The sequence below is a fragment of the Myripristis murdjan genome, chromosome 24, assembly GCF_902150065.1.
Source record: "Myripristis murdjan chromosome 24, fMyrMur1.1, whole genome shotgun sequence".
Classification (NCBI taxonomy): Eukaryota; Metazoa; Chordata; class Actinopteri; order Holocentriformes; family Holocentridae; genus Myripristis; species Myripristis murdjan.
This window is the reverse complement of record NC_044003.1, coordinates 14,612,067-14,626,772: the sequence shown is the minus strand read 5'-3', so window position 1 is coordinate 14,626,772 and position 14,706 is coordinate 14,612,067. Positions and strand designations below refer to the sequence as shown.

The following is a 14,706-nucleotide window of genomic DNA, read 5'->3' as shown; positions in this document are numbered from 1 at the left end:
CATGTCTGTCTGTCTCTGTGTCCGCTTGTCTTAACAATTAATACCCAGTACATAATAGCCTGGGCAGGCCAACACAACAAAAAAGTGCATTATATTTTGTTTTTGTTGATTTTCAGTCTGGTTTCGATTATAGTCAGGCTGAAAGCCATCTAAGGCAATGAATATGTGTAACAAGTTGGGACATACATTCTTCTGTTTTCCTGTACAGTGATCCATTTACATTTCTCTGATATTCTGTGACAAATTTCCTGATTTTTCATGTCTAGAATGCACCTCTCTAAATTTCATATTTCAGAAATCCCAAAATTGGTCCTGTAATAAAGAAATGTGTACAGTCGAGAAATCTGAAACATACCTGAAAAGTGAAACCGTGAATAATATGAAAACAAGTCCAAACTATTTTCCTTCTGGGCTACTACAGATTTTTGGGCTGAAACATTATCTTAACAAAAAGTCTCCTATTTTTAGGCCAGTAACCTACTGGCCCACAAAAATCTGACCATATTAGGAGTGTTGGGAGTGCTGGAATAGTACAACAAAGATAGTAGCTTTGCACAAAAATCATGAGTTTCCACCCAAAACCATCAGAACAATTTGGAGACACATTTTTACATCTTCCCATGAGGCAGCTTTGGGTCATGACCTAGTTTCTATAAATAAACACCACAGTGTGGACTCCAGAAAAGAGATGGCCTTCAAAAATACACATTGATTTCTCTAGCATGCAAGACTTCAACTTTCCCCATGACTTAGTGTCCTAATTAGTATGGATGAGCTGTTCTCTCTTTTCCCATGAGCTTCCTTCAGAGGTCATGACTGTGTGTGTGAGAGCATGTGTGTGACGGGGTGTGTGTGTGTGTGTGTGCAAGGTGGGGGTGTAAACTACAGCCTGAAGAAGGTTCTTTAAGGTTTTGTGTTGTTCGTGACCTCACAGACTGCTATAAATAACCCCCCACCTCCTACCCACACACACACACACACACACACACACGCACACATGCATACACTACTGAGTTTAGTTATTAGCCTATAGGACAAGGGTTTTCACTATTTTTCCTAAGAACTCTAAGTTGTTTTTTTTTTTTTTTCCCAGAGTCCTTTCACCTTCATAATCAAATGTGGGTACATAATTTAAGTGATTTACAGATGTGCACCTTTCCACCTTCATCTAAAACTGTTTATAAATGCGCAGCAAACCAATATCATCTTTCACACACACACGTCACACCTTAAAGTGCAACTTTACCCTCAGATCACAGCGTGTGATATCTCATCAACTCATGCTGTTCACTGCATTATAGAGGCTGTTTTTTTTTAAGTGTTGCAATTTACCCACTTACCCGCCTGAGTCATCTTTGTTAAGTCAGTTCCTACATTTCCCAGAATGCCTTTTGACAAGCCCCAGAGAATGATCATGAACTTGATGCGTTCAACTGTGATGTTTTTAATGTGTAGGTGGATGGTGAGATGGCAGGAGTGGTGGTGGTGGTGATAGCGAAGCCAGAGATTTTCTGATACAGGTGGAAATGTGTATACACTGAGAACACAGCACATCTCGTGGTTGCTTTGCCTTCTTGACTGTTCAGGCCAGCTGTGGAGTGAAATCAGTGGAGAAATAGGAATCAATCTGCCTCTTCTGTGATGGATTTCTCCCTGTGTGATTGTTGAACATCGGTGTGGTGAGTCTACAAAAGCATCATTTGCTCCTGACAGAAAAATCTACACTTAATGTGCTAGTCCGCTGAAACATGTTCTTTATTAACCTCCTCGACCTTGCTGAGTCCATTGGTGGCTTCCACAGATGGATGATGAACGGCTGAGGTTTATTCAAACGTTTATTTCAAATTCTAGTTTCCCAGGGTTTCCAAAAGATGCCAAACATGTCCTACTATGATACAGGGATATGTGTATAAAATGATGCACGTGACATCTAGGTACTTTCTATTTGATGTGATGCTGCAGCCATAAAACAGTGGTCTCTTGGATTTTAATATATTTACAGACTATATGATACTGTCTTCCCATGTGAAACTGAATCGACCTCGGGGTAAATTTCAGGGAATTCATTGCACCTGCAAGTGTCTAAACATGATCCCATGGTGTACATTGTGTGTGTTATTCCTGGTTGTAGCAGGGATGAGAAAAGAAAACCAGCAAACATGAAAATGCATCCAGACAAGAACATGCTGTTCTTTAGGATCCAGTCTTCCTGAGGTGACCTGAATTAAACTACAGCCAGGCAGATCTGTCTCCGCCAGTGTGCAGCAGCTACAGAGCACTAGGACCGAGTTAAGAGGCAGCACAGCAGCTTTGTCCTTAAGTCACCTGCTGCTTCTATTCGTCTGTGCACTACACCTGTCTCCCGCGTGCATGCGCGTGTGCATCTGCTCGTGTCGTGTCCCACTGTGTGTGTATGTGTGAGGCGCTGAGGGTGGAGACTCTAGGACCCCGCGGAAACTTTCTCTCCGGTGCGGCGGCCTCTGCGGCTCGTGAGCAGGCCGGTTGGAGAGAGAGAGAGAGAGAGAGAGAGAGAGAGAGAGAGGGAGAGAGGGAGGCAGGCGGGGAGCGCGAGCAAGCAACGGAAAGAAGACCCGGTAGAGCGCGAGGAGGGGGAGAGAGAGAGAGAGAGTGAACGAGAGAGCGACTACCGCCGGGGTCCGGGGACCTGGGGACGGACAACACGGTAAATATGAACACATCATTTTGGCATGGGGACGCACACCGGCGCCCGTTACAGCCGTTACGCACTCGCGCTGTTATCCCCGAAAGTAATCGCTCGCGCGCTCCGGAGCCAGTCCGTTGGTTCCGTTTTAGCGGATGATGTGCGCGTGGAGACGGAGCGGTTCAAACACGGTCATGGGCGAGTGAACTTGAGGGGCTCTTTGTACGGTGGGAGGAAAATCACGACAACCGGGCAGCTGTGCACTTTTACCGACATTGGACATGTGTGTAACGTTGACTGGCGGAAGACAGTCGCCGTCCGCTCCCCCCCGCCTCCCCCGCAGGTAACGTTAAACCGGAGCTCACCGACTTCACCCCCCCAGATGCAGACAGACACATCAGCGCGCGGAACCGTCGCCTCCGCGGCGAGCGAGCGGGCGGGCACGCGCTTACCGGGGTTAACGAGTGCATTCGGTCTGAAAACGCGCACCCGTCTGTTTTTTACCTGACCTACTAAAACCTATCGTAGTCACACACACACTGTGTGTTTCACCGGCGGCTCGCTCTCCTTAGACGCCCCCGCCGGGATTATGTGCAGTTCACGAGAGGCCGCCCGGTAAGGCCGCGTGAGGTCGTTCCCAAATTAATTGTCATAAAGCGTTGCGCTGTCAAATGTCCCACAATCACAACGAGGTTTCCGGTCAACGCTTTAAAAATAAAGTGCTCACTGCCTAATGTCTTATATTGTATGTTGAATCGCCTCCAGAGACACTGGCCTCTCAGTACATTATGATACACTGAGTTTGATTGATAACACATTTATTGAAAACTGATAATGACGTCCTGGCTGTCTAAGGGAAGCCTATAGCTTTAGATTCTCATGTTACTCTCTGATTGGATTCTACTCAAGCACAGACCTACATGAGTGTGTTATTGGCAGTGTTAGTATAAATATCAGTATCTCAGGGAATGATAGAGTTTTCTGTCCCATGCTGTGCTAAATATTATTTTAGGGGCCCTTCAACCCTGTCAAGAATACCTTCCCCAAGGAAGCAATGATGCCTAAACTTTTTTTAAGCACTAAAATGTACTAATTTAAATATACTGAACATCAGCATAATGCAGGGAACTCAAGTGGGACATGCTTCAGCAGCAAAAATAGTCCCTTTTGCACCATAGCATAAATTTCAGGTCATCTGGAATAGGCAAAACTGTCGGTTTGTTTCTAAGTGACATATGTGATGCTTTTATTTTGAAGGAGAACTGGCCTATTTCCCAGTCTCACTCTGGATAACAGTGGTGGGATTGACGCAGCTCTTCAGCTTTTCCTCTGCGCAACTATTTCTCCTCCCACTAGAAGAGGCTTCTGCTTGGGCCTGTGAATACGGTCTAATTTAAACCATTGCTGGCAGGAAGACTGGAACAATTTAAATCAGAGAATGTAGTCTTGCTATAGGAGTGTTAGGTGTGTGTGTGTGACCTAAATAGTCTTGACTTGGAGGAGTGAGTTGGCCCAGAGTTTGGGCTGGGAGCCCCTGGGGGGTGTGGTGGATACTGTACACCCGTTTCTCCAGTGTTTCCATCAGCCTCTTTGCGCCAGTAACCCTGCCCTGCTGTCCATTGTTAGTCCAGTAGGTGACGTAAAGCCGCTGTATGGCATGTACATCCTGAGGAAAGCCAAACACACACACTTGAGTTCAGTTTCATGCAGCAGTCAGGGCAGTTTTATCAATCAAACTCCATATGCTCCACTGAAAGCTACTCTGATTCCAGCAGATTCCTTTGAGGACACCTGTGTGTGTGTGTGTGTGTGTGTGTGTGTGTATAAACCTGTCATCACTCAGAACTGGAATATTTTCAGTTGTGCATGAGCAGGGGCCCCATCCATCTTACAGTACACAAAGACACACTCACACACCTGTTCTACAGTCTCAGCCTCAGGACTGTGTGTGTGTGTGTGTGTGAGAGAGAGAGAGAGAGAGAGAGAGAGAGAGAGAGAAGACAGCACGATTTCAGCCCAGAGCCATATTTCCCACAACCTGAACATTATTTTCTCTCAAACTTGACAAAATGTCTCAATAAATTGCCTCTCATGTCCACTGATGTCTTTTTTGTCTTTTTTTTTCTCTTGCCCCAGGAGAGCAGGAGGACAGCGCATGAGCGAGCGAGCCACCGACCCACAGACAGACAGACAGACAGACAGACTGAATGAAATCACACCTGGTGCTTCTGACGGCCATTCCCATGTTTTGATTTTCTCCCTTTCTTTTTTGCTTTCCTTTTATTTTTTTTAAACATTGTAAACTTGGTTTTGCCACGCCGTTCCTGCCATGCCGTCCAACAGCCCTGCTGCCACCGAGCCAGCCCACACACCAGAGAACAACACCGCCAATGACCTGGTGAGACACACACACAGATGGATAATGGGGAGCATACTGTACGCTTGGCAAGCAGGTTCACTCATTTCTGTTAGAAGTAGTGGACAACTGCTACTGATAACATGCTCGGCTAATGCTACTATTGCAGCTACTACAGCTATTACTAGCGCAATTACATTTGTAACTGCGTCTTCAAATTTTATCTGTACTACAACTACTACTCTTCTACTTGTGCTATTATTCCCAGTGCTGTTACAGCTATAACAGACAGAGAAAAAGAGCCAGCTTCCAAAAGCTCAGTGTCATGAGTAGACTGAATGTGCCTTAGCCTGCAAAGCCAGCAAGAACAGTTGAGGAGGGAGCGCACACACACTCAGAAAGACTGGCGAGTCAGAGTGTATTGTGTTAGTAACTATTAAACTAATAGTTATTTATTTACAGTCAATCCTGCAGACCTTTCTGCATTCCACAGTCACCTGCTCACATGCAGGTATATAGCCTTTAAACATAGTCTCTCTTTACTGTAATACAAATGAGTGCACATGCACACACACACACATACACACACACACACACACACACACACTCACACATGCACGCAGACATGAGGTGAAAAATGGCCCCTTTCATTTGCGCCCCCAGAGCCCAGGGCAGCTCTCATAAATCTGTGAGAAGTCTGAAACTCATTCTATAGTGCTGCTATATAAAGACCCACCTTACTTACTTACACACACACACACACACACACACACACACACACACACACTGGCAATATGCCAGGAAGTCCTGAGTTTCCCATACAGCCATAGATTTCGTTGTACTTTTTAACTTCCTGAGACTTTACTCCCTCTCAGAGAAACAAGAAGAAGCCTGGTGAGACATGAGAGTGAGTCACAGAGCCCGGGAACACAGAGATGCGGTGTAGGGGAGGAAGAAATGGCAGACATAGGGGGAGATAAGAGGTGGGAGTTTTGACTGATTCAACTCACGTCACAAAACCCACTGACTGACAAAATCTAAAAGTAGAAAGATGCGATACGGGCTGTGCTTTGTGGTGTGACTACTAAAACAGGCAACCTTAATACAACCCAGGAGGGGCTGGTGAGGATTTCATGCTTCTGTAGTAGCACTGTGTAAAAGTGAAGCATTTCCGTGAGCAGTGACATTAGTATTGTTGGGTGGAACTATAAATTGATAATGCAATATATCGCGATGCTTCTGTTTGTGATGCATTATTGATATACGTGGGCCAAGAATCGGTATTCAAATGTTCAACTTAATTTGCACGGATGGCACATTTGAGTTACTATGAGGTGTATTTGTCCCGTGTCTTTAGATATTTTAAGTGGAACTGTTCTGTCATGTACACGTTGCAGTCGCGGTGCTGATTAAAACATTGAAAAATGCAGCTGACTCCTGCTTTGGAAATTTTATCTGGCCTTTTCCAGGGTATTTATTCTTCCTCTTCAGTTACAGATATGGTGATGTATCATAGCTGTTTATCTTGCAATTCATCGGTTATCGCAGGAGTGGCTGTATTGTGATAGTATTGTACTTGTGGAAAATATCATGATGTATCATATCACGAGTTACACAGTGATTCCCACCCCTAGTGCGATGCTCTGGCAGCTCATGACAAGCTGATGTCACCTTTTGTATGCATATTTCCATGTTCATCCCTCTGGTACCTACTTTATGCAGCTGAGAACAAGGAGTTCCAGCACAAACCCTCGTCATCTTTTGCGTGATGTTTTTTCCCTTTTAATGATTCTTGCATGCTTGCATTGTGTTTTTATGTATGATGAGAATGAGATGCACTTCATTAACCCCGGGGGAAATTGATATATTGTTGTTGTTTGTGATGGTTAATGGATTTTGCTGTTAATCAAACTGCCCTCTGAGATAATGACAATGACTGAGCTGAGTGGGACTCTGCATGTAGGATAAATTTTGACACGTTTAGGAGTAGTATTTGTGCTGTAGAGTAGATGTTCTACAGCAGAAGACAGAGGTTTTATAAGGACACGGGCGACGAGAGAGGAGAGCGATATCAGTAGAGGGAGGGTGAGGCAGAGAGAGAGAGAGAGCGAGAGAGCGGAAAGTGGGGATGGAGAAGGAGAGAAAGAGGACAAGCTGTCTGCTGCTGATGGGATCCTCCTTTACCCTCCTGGCTTGCAGTGTGGTTGCCTAGCAACTGCTGCAGCCTAAAATAACCTTTCAGGAGACAGAAATAGACCAAAGATATATGGACACATCGTTGTGCATGTGTGTGTGTCTGTTATGGCAAGCGTTGCGGGGCGATACGGCTCACTCTTTTGCTGCATATTTACCTTTGTTTTGGAAGATTTTTTACCTGACGCACTTCCTTTTATACCGTGTGTGTGTGTGTATGTGTGTGTGTGTGTGTGTGTGCACGCGTGTGCATGTGTGTCGTGACACGGGCATATGAACAACACACCAGGCAGACGGGCGCAGGGCCATTACCTGCTCTTGCTGGTTGCTATGCTGATCGTCAGGGAAGTGACATCAGAAGGTTTAGTCAGCACGGCGGCCCCGTCGGAGACAGTTGCTAAGCAGTTTCTGCACCTTAGCAACCACTCCACTGTCACGGCAACAGAGGGTTCAGCGGAGGAGGGAGAGAAAAGGAGCGAGACGTTAATGGAAGTACAAGCCTAATAGCCAATTCTTTGTGGGTATAGAGGCAATACTGCCATCAGTAGGAAGGGCAGTTTGGAAAAAGGGAAACATAAGTAAGAACATACAGCCTTTTTGGAACAGAGGTATACAGGATAATACTGTTGCCAGTAGCTGGCCAAATAACCGACTCCACTGGCTCATTTTTTTCTCTGCTTTGAATGATTATTATTTTGCCGGTTATTCAAAAACAGAAGCTGAGATAGTAAAAACAAAGGTTCTTTCAGTTTCATGTGGTGTAAAAAAGCCATCACAGTGCTCTGGTGAGAGGCTCTTCCAACAGCTTTTCAACTTGCTTGTTTGCCTTTGAGACAACACACCCAAAGTAATCACTCTACTAGTGTCCACTCCACTAGTGCCCATGTCTTTTAACTGTTAATTTCCTGGTATCCTTTTTTGTTATTCTGCCCATTAGAGGTTTACAACTTTCATTATCTGTGTTGAGTCAGATTTTTGTTTTTTTTGTGGTTTTGCCAGCTTTGTTGCTTTGTTTTGGTTTTTGAACTGGTATTAAATTCTGTTCCAAGCAACATTAAAAGGGTCTTAAAAAAGTCTTAAAGGATCATTCCAGCAGCCATGATGAATGTTAAGTCCATTTGCCAGAGTGCCCTCTCTTATGAAATTACTATTTTTCTGTGGTGACCCGTAGCTAGGGCGATTTAACAGATGTCCTACATTTTAGTCATGTATTCTAAAATTTGAGGTACTTTTCTTCAGAACACAGTTTCGTTTCAGTGGTACAGCTGTGCTGCTATGTTTTGCATAACTTACATGTTCCGATGTTTACATTTTCACCTAGCACAACAGACATGCCCGCTCTTACCTTGCTGATCCAGTGAAGGGCTTTCTGATTGCATGCATTAATTCGTACACATTCAAAAGAATTTGGAGAGGAAATACGTTTCCCCACACAAAACTGTTTCACTATCCTTTAGCAAACATTTTGTAGAAGCACGCATCTGTCTGGATTATGTTACTGCATCTCAGATACTTGATTTTGATACAGTTTGAAGCTGAATGAAATTGAATGGCTGGGGTATCTAGAGGTAAGGAAATACATTATATGGCAACTTTTTATCAGATAATAGCATTTAAAAATTCAAAGCGAGCTAAACTAGTATGGTCCCATATTTTTAGTCCTAGTTGCCAACACTGCTACCTGCATTCATTTTGTCTTATTTTCTGCCTGTATTAGCTCAAAATAAAAACTCAGAAGTCTTCATGACCCCATCAGTTAGAGCAGTTATGGTTGGATTGCTCATATCGCCATTTGACTGGAGCAGTTTTTTGGTGCTGGCTGTGTTTAATTTCCCAGACTGAAGACGGACCAGACCAAGACAGTCCAGAAGAGGGGACACCACCAAGCCCCCCGACCACCCGGAGAGTGGGCCGGCCCAGCAGGAAACGCAAGCAGCTGCTTCCTGTGAGTGCTGTCATGAGCTCTGTTCTTATCCATATAGTGTTATTTGCCAATTCAGTTTGAGTTTAATAGATAGATGCTCCAACTGTGACATGGCAACTTCTCCCCTGTCACAAGAGTGAGCGTCTAACTGGGGCTGTTCTCTTCCAACATGAATGAAGTGGATCTGACAGAGCAAAAAAAAAACCAAACAAACAGATTTTTAGCGGCAACCCAAAGCTGAAGACCGTTTTAAATAACGCATGTTTGTTTGGGTTTCTTTGCCAACACTCTTGTCCAACACTACAAAGTGAAGGGGAGCTGTAGAGTAGTGATACAGAAAAAAAGTAGTTCCACCAGTTCGCAAGCTTGAGGGCTTGAAAAGAGTGGCGATAATGAATCTCAAACGAACATGTGTTGTCATGCATCCTTCAAAAAAAAAAAAAAAAAAAAATCAGGTTTCGGTTGATACTCTTAAGCATGTTTTCAGCTGGGCCAGATCCACTTCATTCATTTTAGAGGAGAACCGTCACAGTGAAGCTCTCACTCGCACAGCAGGGGGCTGACGGGTAAAATCTGGAGGATCTATTACACTCGAGTGGAGAAGCACATACCACTATATAGGCAGGAACTCGTGCTCTTTTACTTTAATTCTTTACATTGCTACAGAGAGATTATCTATTCACATATGCAGTGCAAAATCTCTTTTTAGCCTTATGTAGCCTAGGAAAGTATGCTGAGTGTGCATGCACTTTTTCCAGCAGCGTCCCGCTTCACATTCATGCTGACAGACACGGAGCAGCTCTGCTGGGGAGAGTGCAGATTAAGAGACACAGCTTTTGAACAAAGTGAAAATGTTAGTTAGTCGCTTTTCCTGTTCAGCCACTCAGGGGATTTGAACTGGCACCTTTCCATCACCTTTGGGCCACCAGCAGCTCTAATAAACTGTGAGAGGTGTTACAGTTTTACTTAGATCATGACCAGGTTACACACCTTCACACACATTCACTCGCTCCGCTCCCGAGTATTTCTACTAATTCATCATCTTTCTATCTCCAGCCTTCCCTCTCTCTCTTTCCTCCGCTTTATCCCTCTCATTCTGGTGTGTGTGTGTGTGTGTGTGTTCCTTTGCTGACTGAGCTCTGTGGTTGAATCTAAGCAAGTCGATATAGCTGATCAAACAACTCCAGACCGACAGGAATACTGAGTCAACTAACATATATGAGTGTGTGTGTGTGTGTGTGTGTGTGTGTGGGTGTGTGAATGTGGGTGTGTTTATGTGCAAAGGAAAGCAGGTCTGGTCATGCTCTGATGGCTGAGCTCTTGACAAGGTAGGCGGGACGAATGTGGGTGCTGTCACTCACACAAACACACACACACACACACACACACACACACACACACACACACACACACAAACATACACACACACATGCAAGCATAACAAAGTGTATGTGTGTGTGTGTGTGTGTGTGTGTGTAGTATTACGTTGTATTTGTATTGCACTATAAGTAGTAGTAGTGACATTGGTGATGGTAATAGTAGCTGGAATTCTTGGGATACTGGCAGTAGTTTCTCTCTCTTCCCCCCGCTCTCTCTCTCTCTCTCCCTCTCTCTTTCTGGCTCACACACACACACACACACACACACACACAGCTCAGAGTGTATCCAGGAATAGTGATACAGTGTGGGGCTCAGGGTGGAGCTGCTAGTGTCACACTGACTGCAGAGTCCAGAGAGGGAGGAGCCATCATTTCACTCCCCTCACTTTTTCTCCTCTCTCTCTCTCTCCCTCTCTCACACACAAACACACACACACACACATGCATGCACACACACATAATGATGATAGTTTTATGGGTAAATGGATTAGTTTTGTGGTCTTGAGCTATTTCAAGCTTCCATCTTGTTTCTGTCTCCTTTCACTTTTATTGCCTCTCATTCTCCTATGTCATTTTCTTGCACTCCCCTTTTCTCCCCTCTGCTTTTTCTATTTTTTTTTTTCTGCTACCGGAACCATGTGTGGAGCAGCTGGTGGTTATCTATGTGTGCGTGTACGTATTCTGGCGGGTGCCTGTGCCTCTTGCTGAAACACTTTGGAGTAGTTTGAGCTTGGGCCAAAAAGATATATTGCCACACATTTATCAACAGTTTTGTGTTAACCTTATATCATGTATCACTGCCTCACCGTCACATGTATCAGTGCTTCCAGAGTAACATAAATCCATAGTGGTGATGTCAGCTGATACAGAGATAAAAAGATGTGTGCCTCTCAGATCAATATTTTGTGAACACTAGTAACACAAGAGAACCGGCATGTCATAAAGAAACAATTCATGAAAGTGCTCTGATGACAGTTAATGGGAACCTGAACTTACAGACTCACATGAGGTTTTATATTGGTTGTTCTGCAGAAACATTTACTCATCTCTGGAAAACATCAAAAGCTTTTTTTTACTTCTATATTGATGTGCTTGTCGCTGAGTTCCACTTCCTGTGCACAGATATTCTTGGGCAAGGACACCAACACAATGCACATCAAATAGCAATTTATGTGCAGAGACGCTGCTTTTATTGAAGGATAAAATGATCTGAAGTTAGAGGGGAACAGCTAAAAGATGACGTGAGTTCTGTTTAATGTTGGATTGTACTTGAAAGGGTGCTTTTGACTGACATTTTAACTTTTATTTGCTTTTTTTTTTTTCCCTCTTCACCATACACATTTCACATTGAGGTTTCTACATTTGTACTTGCAGCTACATTGTAACTTGCAGCGTGCGGTGCCCTTTGGTGCTACAAGTGTTGCTACAGGGGTGTGAAGTGCGGGTGAAGCTGCGACAACCGAGAGTTTTGTCACCATTCATGTTAGTCAGAGCATTAGTGGGGCTTTTATGTGCATATAACATACAGCGATTGTGCTAGCATGGCTCTGTGGCAGCCCTCTTCAAAAACAGCAGAGGTTGTTGGAGACCATATCCTTAGAGTTCCAGAAACGGCAGCAAAAATTTAATGATATCACTCCAAACAGCCCCTGCAACCGCACTCCAAATACTCTGAAGCCAAGCGACTGCACTGTGGGTCCAAAAACCCAATAGTTACCTTATTATCCCCTAGATTTTCCTCACTTCTTCAACACCGTGCAAACTGTCACTATAGTTGGAAGCCGACACTGCCTTCTAATGCTGTCAGAAATATTGTAATTAGAGGTAGAATGCACTTGAACAACCGAGAAGTGGTGAAAACAAATGTCGGTCCATTTAATCCAAGTGTGTTCGCTTGTTAAGCTGTTGTGTTCTTTGAGTTGATGCTTTATTTTATGTCAAATGCGTCTTAGCTGTTTTGAGTACGAACTCTGAGAAAAAAGTAACTCTGCACAGCAATGTCTTTCTTACACAAAGTGGTATAAGACAAAGTTTTCTCTATTAAAGCTCCATGTAGTCTGTTACCCCTGTTTACTGAGGGATTTGATCAAGAATTGGATCGATAAGAAACAGTGGTGGGCGGTAGTGAAGTACATTTACTACTTAAGTACATTTTTCGAGAAGCAATTGTCTTTTTTTTTTTTTTTGGAAACTTTGACTTGACTTTTACTTCAGTACATTTCAAAGACAAATATTGTACTTCTGACACTTCATTTCTATGAAGGCTGTGGTTACTCGTTGCTTTTAAGCACAGCGTTGAAGTCAGCTGTTGAATTGTTTTCTTTTGAAAATGCGATTGGCCACACGCTGTGTTCCTCACAGGAGGAAAGCCAATCACAGAACCCGCTCTCAAGAGGGTTTGATGTAAACGCGGAAGTGCGTCATCCAGCTCTGTGAAAGAAGTGCAAGCAAGACATCCGCTTTCAAAGTAAAATGCATCTTTTCCATTTTGTTAGCAAAGTGCAGACGACAACCCTACAAGCAAGTCAGTGTATTTATTAGCCAGTACTCCAGTACTTTAACTCAAGTAAAAATTTGGCTGAACAACTTTCACTTGTAGTGGAGTAAAATTTGAGTATGTTTACTTTGCTTGTGTAGTTTGTCCACCACTGGCAAGAATTATCACAAACTGCACTGGATCTGAGAAAATCCTGATGATACCCAGCCCTGTTTCTGCATATAAAGTAATCCACGACACAGTGATTGGATATTGTAAGAGGCTCTTTTTTTCGCCCTGACAGAAAGTGCACCGTTATTGAAGTTGAGACATGTTTAAATGTGAGCACCCAGGGCAACACCCCAAAACACACCATGTCCAAAACACCAGGCACATAGTTTAGAGGAGACGCACACCTGCCTCCAGCAAGCCACCGCTGAACATAACTTTAAAAGGCATATTCTGTGCACATACAGTATGCTTGCACATGTCACCCCCAGCTGATTGTCTGATCGTATCAACAGCGTTACGGCAGGCCTGGACACACTTCTGGTGCATATGTTTCTGCTCAGATGTGAACAGCTGCACATTTGCTTCAACCTGTGCATTTGTCAGTGATAACACACCACACCTTTATGCATTTACTGTATGATTTTCAACATATTTGATTTGGTGACTGCTTTTTAAAAAATTATTTTCAGTACTCTCTATTGTCTTATTGTTAGCTGCATCCTGTTCTGTGCGGCTGCAGCCACCCAGTGTCCCCCTGGGGATCATTAAGGTTTCATCCATTCTAAAAACTGCACTTCTGATGGACCGGGGCTCAGGTTTAGCTCTGTCAATTCAAGAATAAGTCAGGTACTTTCCACTTACTTCATTCAAGATCAGGGTTACACATCTCTCGTGTGTATGAGAAACAGGAAGAGGTCAGCGCAGAAATGCTGAGGGGAGAGGAAGCGGAGGGCTGGGGGGGGCAGGTGTGAGTGTGTGTGTATGTTTGTGTGTGAACTACGAGATGTATTCAAATAAACCACTAGATTATGTGTGTTTGTGTGTGAATACTTGTATGTGTGCTACATATTGCTTCTCTCTCACGTGTAGAGTTTGTATTTCTGGCTCTGATCTTTTTTTTTTTTTTTTTCAAGTGGCAGTGCGGTATGTGTGATGTGAAAAAAGGGCTCAGTAGAACAGAAATGATTTGTCAGATTATTTTGTTCCACACCATTGCAGAGTTTCACAGCAGCCATGTGTAGGGGACCTTCCAGCATCTGATCAGACTTTTGCTGTTGAAAACTGTGGCAAAAAAAAAAAGAGTTACAAAGGTCATGATGCACCACATCAAGAGCATGACATGCAAATGCATGTGCACAAGGTAGACCTGTTGCACTAGATGTGATGAATTTTATTGCAGAGGACCCAAAGTTTTAGGTTAGTTCATTTTTACTTTTTTGTGTGCACAGTTTCATAATTCATAAGCTGATTAAAATTCAAGTTCAGGTTTATTTAGAGCCCTAAATCAACATTTCAAAGGGCTTTACGGGCCCACAAGTTTAAAAACAAACAAAACAGACACCCAATGGCTTGAACCCTCACTGTGGGCAAGAGAAAAAAAAAAAAACAATAAAGAAATCGGCAAAAAGGTAATAAATCTTGAAAAGGACCAAGGAGAGAGGAGGCCTCTTCCGGGCCAATCTGGCCAGGCGGTTACACCAGATC

The 14,706-nt window shown here is 43.7% G+C and overlaps 1 protein-coding gene across 2 annotated transcripts in view; it reads left to right on the top strand.

Annotated features, from left to right (window-relative positions):
* The first annotated feature begins 2,562 nt into the window (after positions 1-2,562).
* dnmt3aa (DNA (cytosine-5-)-methyltransferase 3 alpha a) overlaps positions 2,563-14,706 on the top strand; it is a 46,893-nt gene continuing 34,749 nt past the window's right edge. Inside the window, exons 1-3 of one of the 2 annotated variants that reach the window (XM_030047089.1) lie at positions 2,563-2,683; positions 4,799-5,060; positions 9,049-9,156. In XM_030047089.1, the coding sequence (XP_029902949.1) occupies positions 4,992-5,060; positions 9,049-9,156 (177 nt within the window). In that variant the 5' untranslated portion in view covers positions 2,563-2,683; positions 4,799-4,991. Of the gene's footprint in view, positions 2,684-4,798; positions 5,061-9,048; positions 9,157-13,719; positions 13,725-14,706 lie in introns of those variants that run through there. The other variant, XM_030047090.1, reaches the window with a different exon arrangement.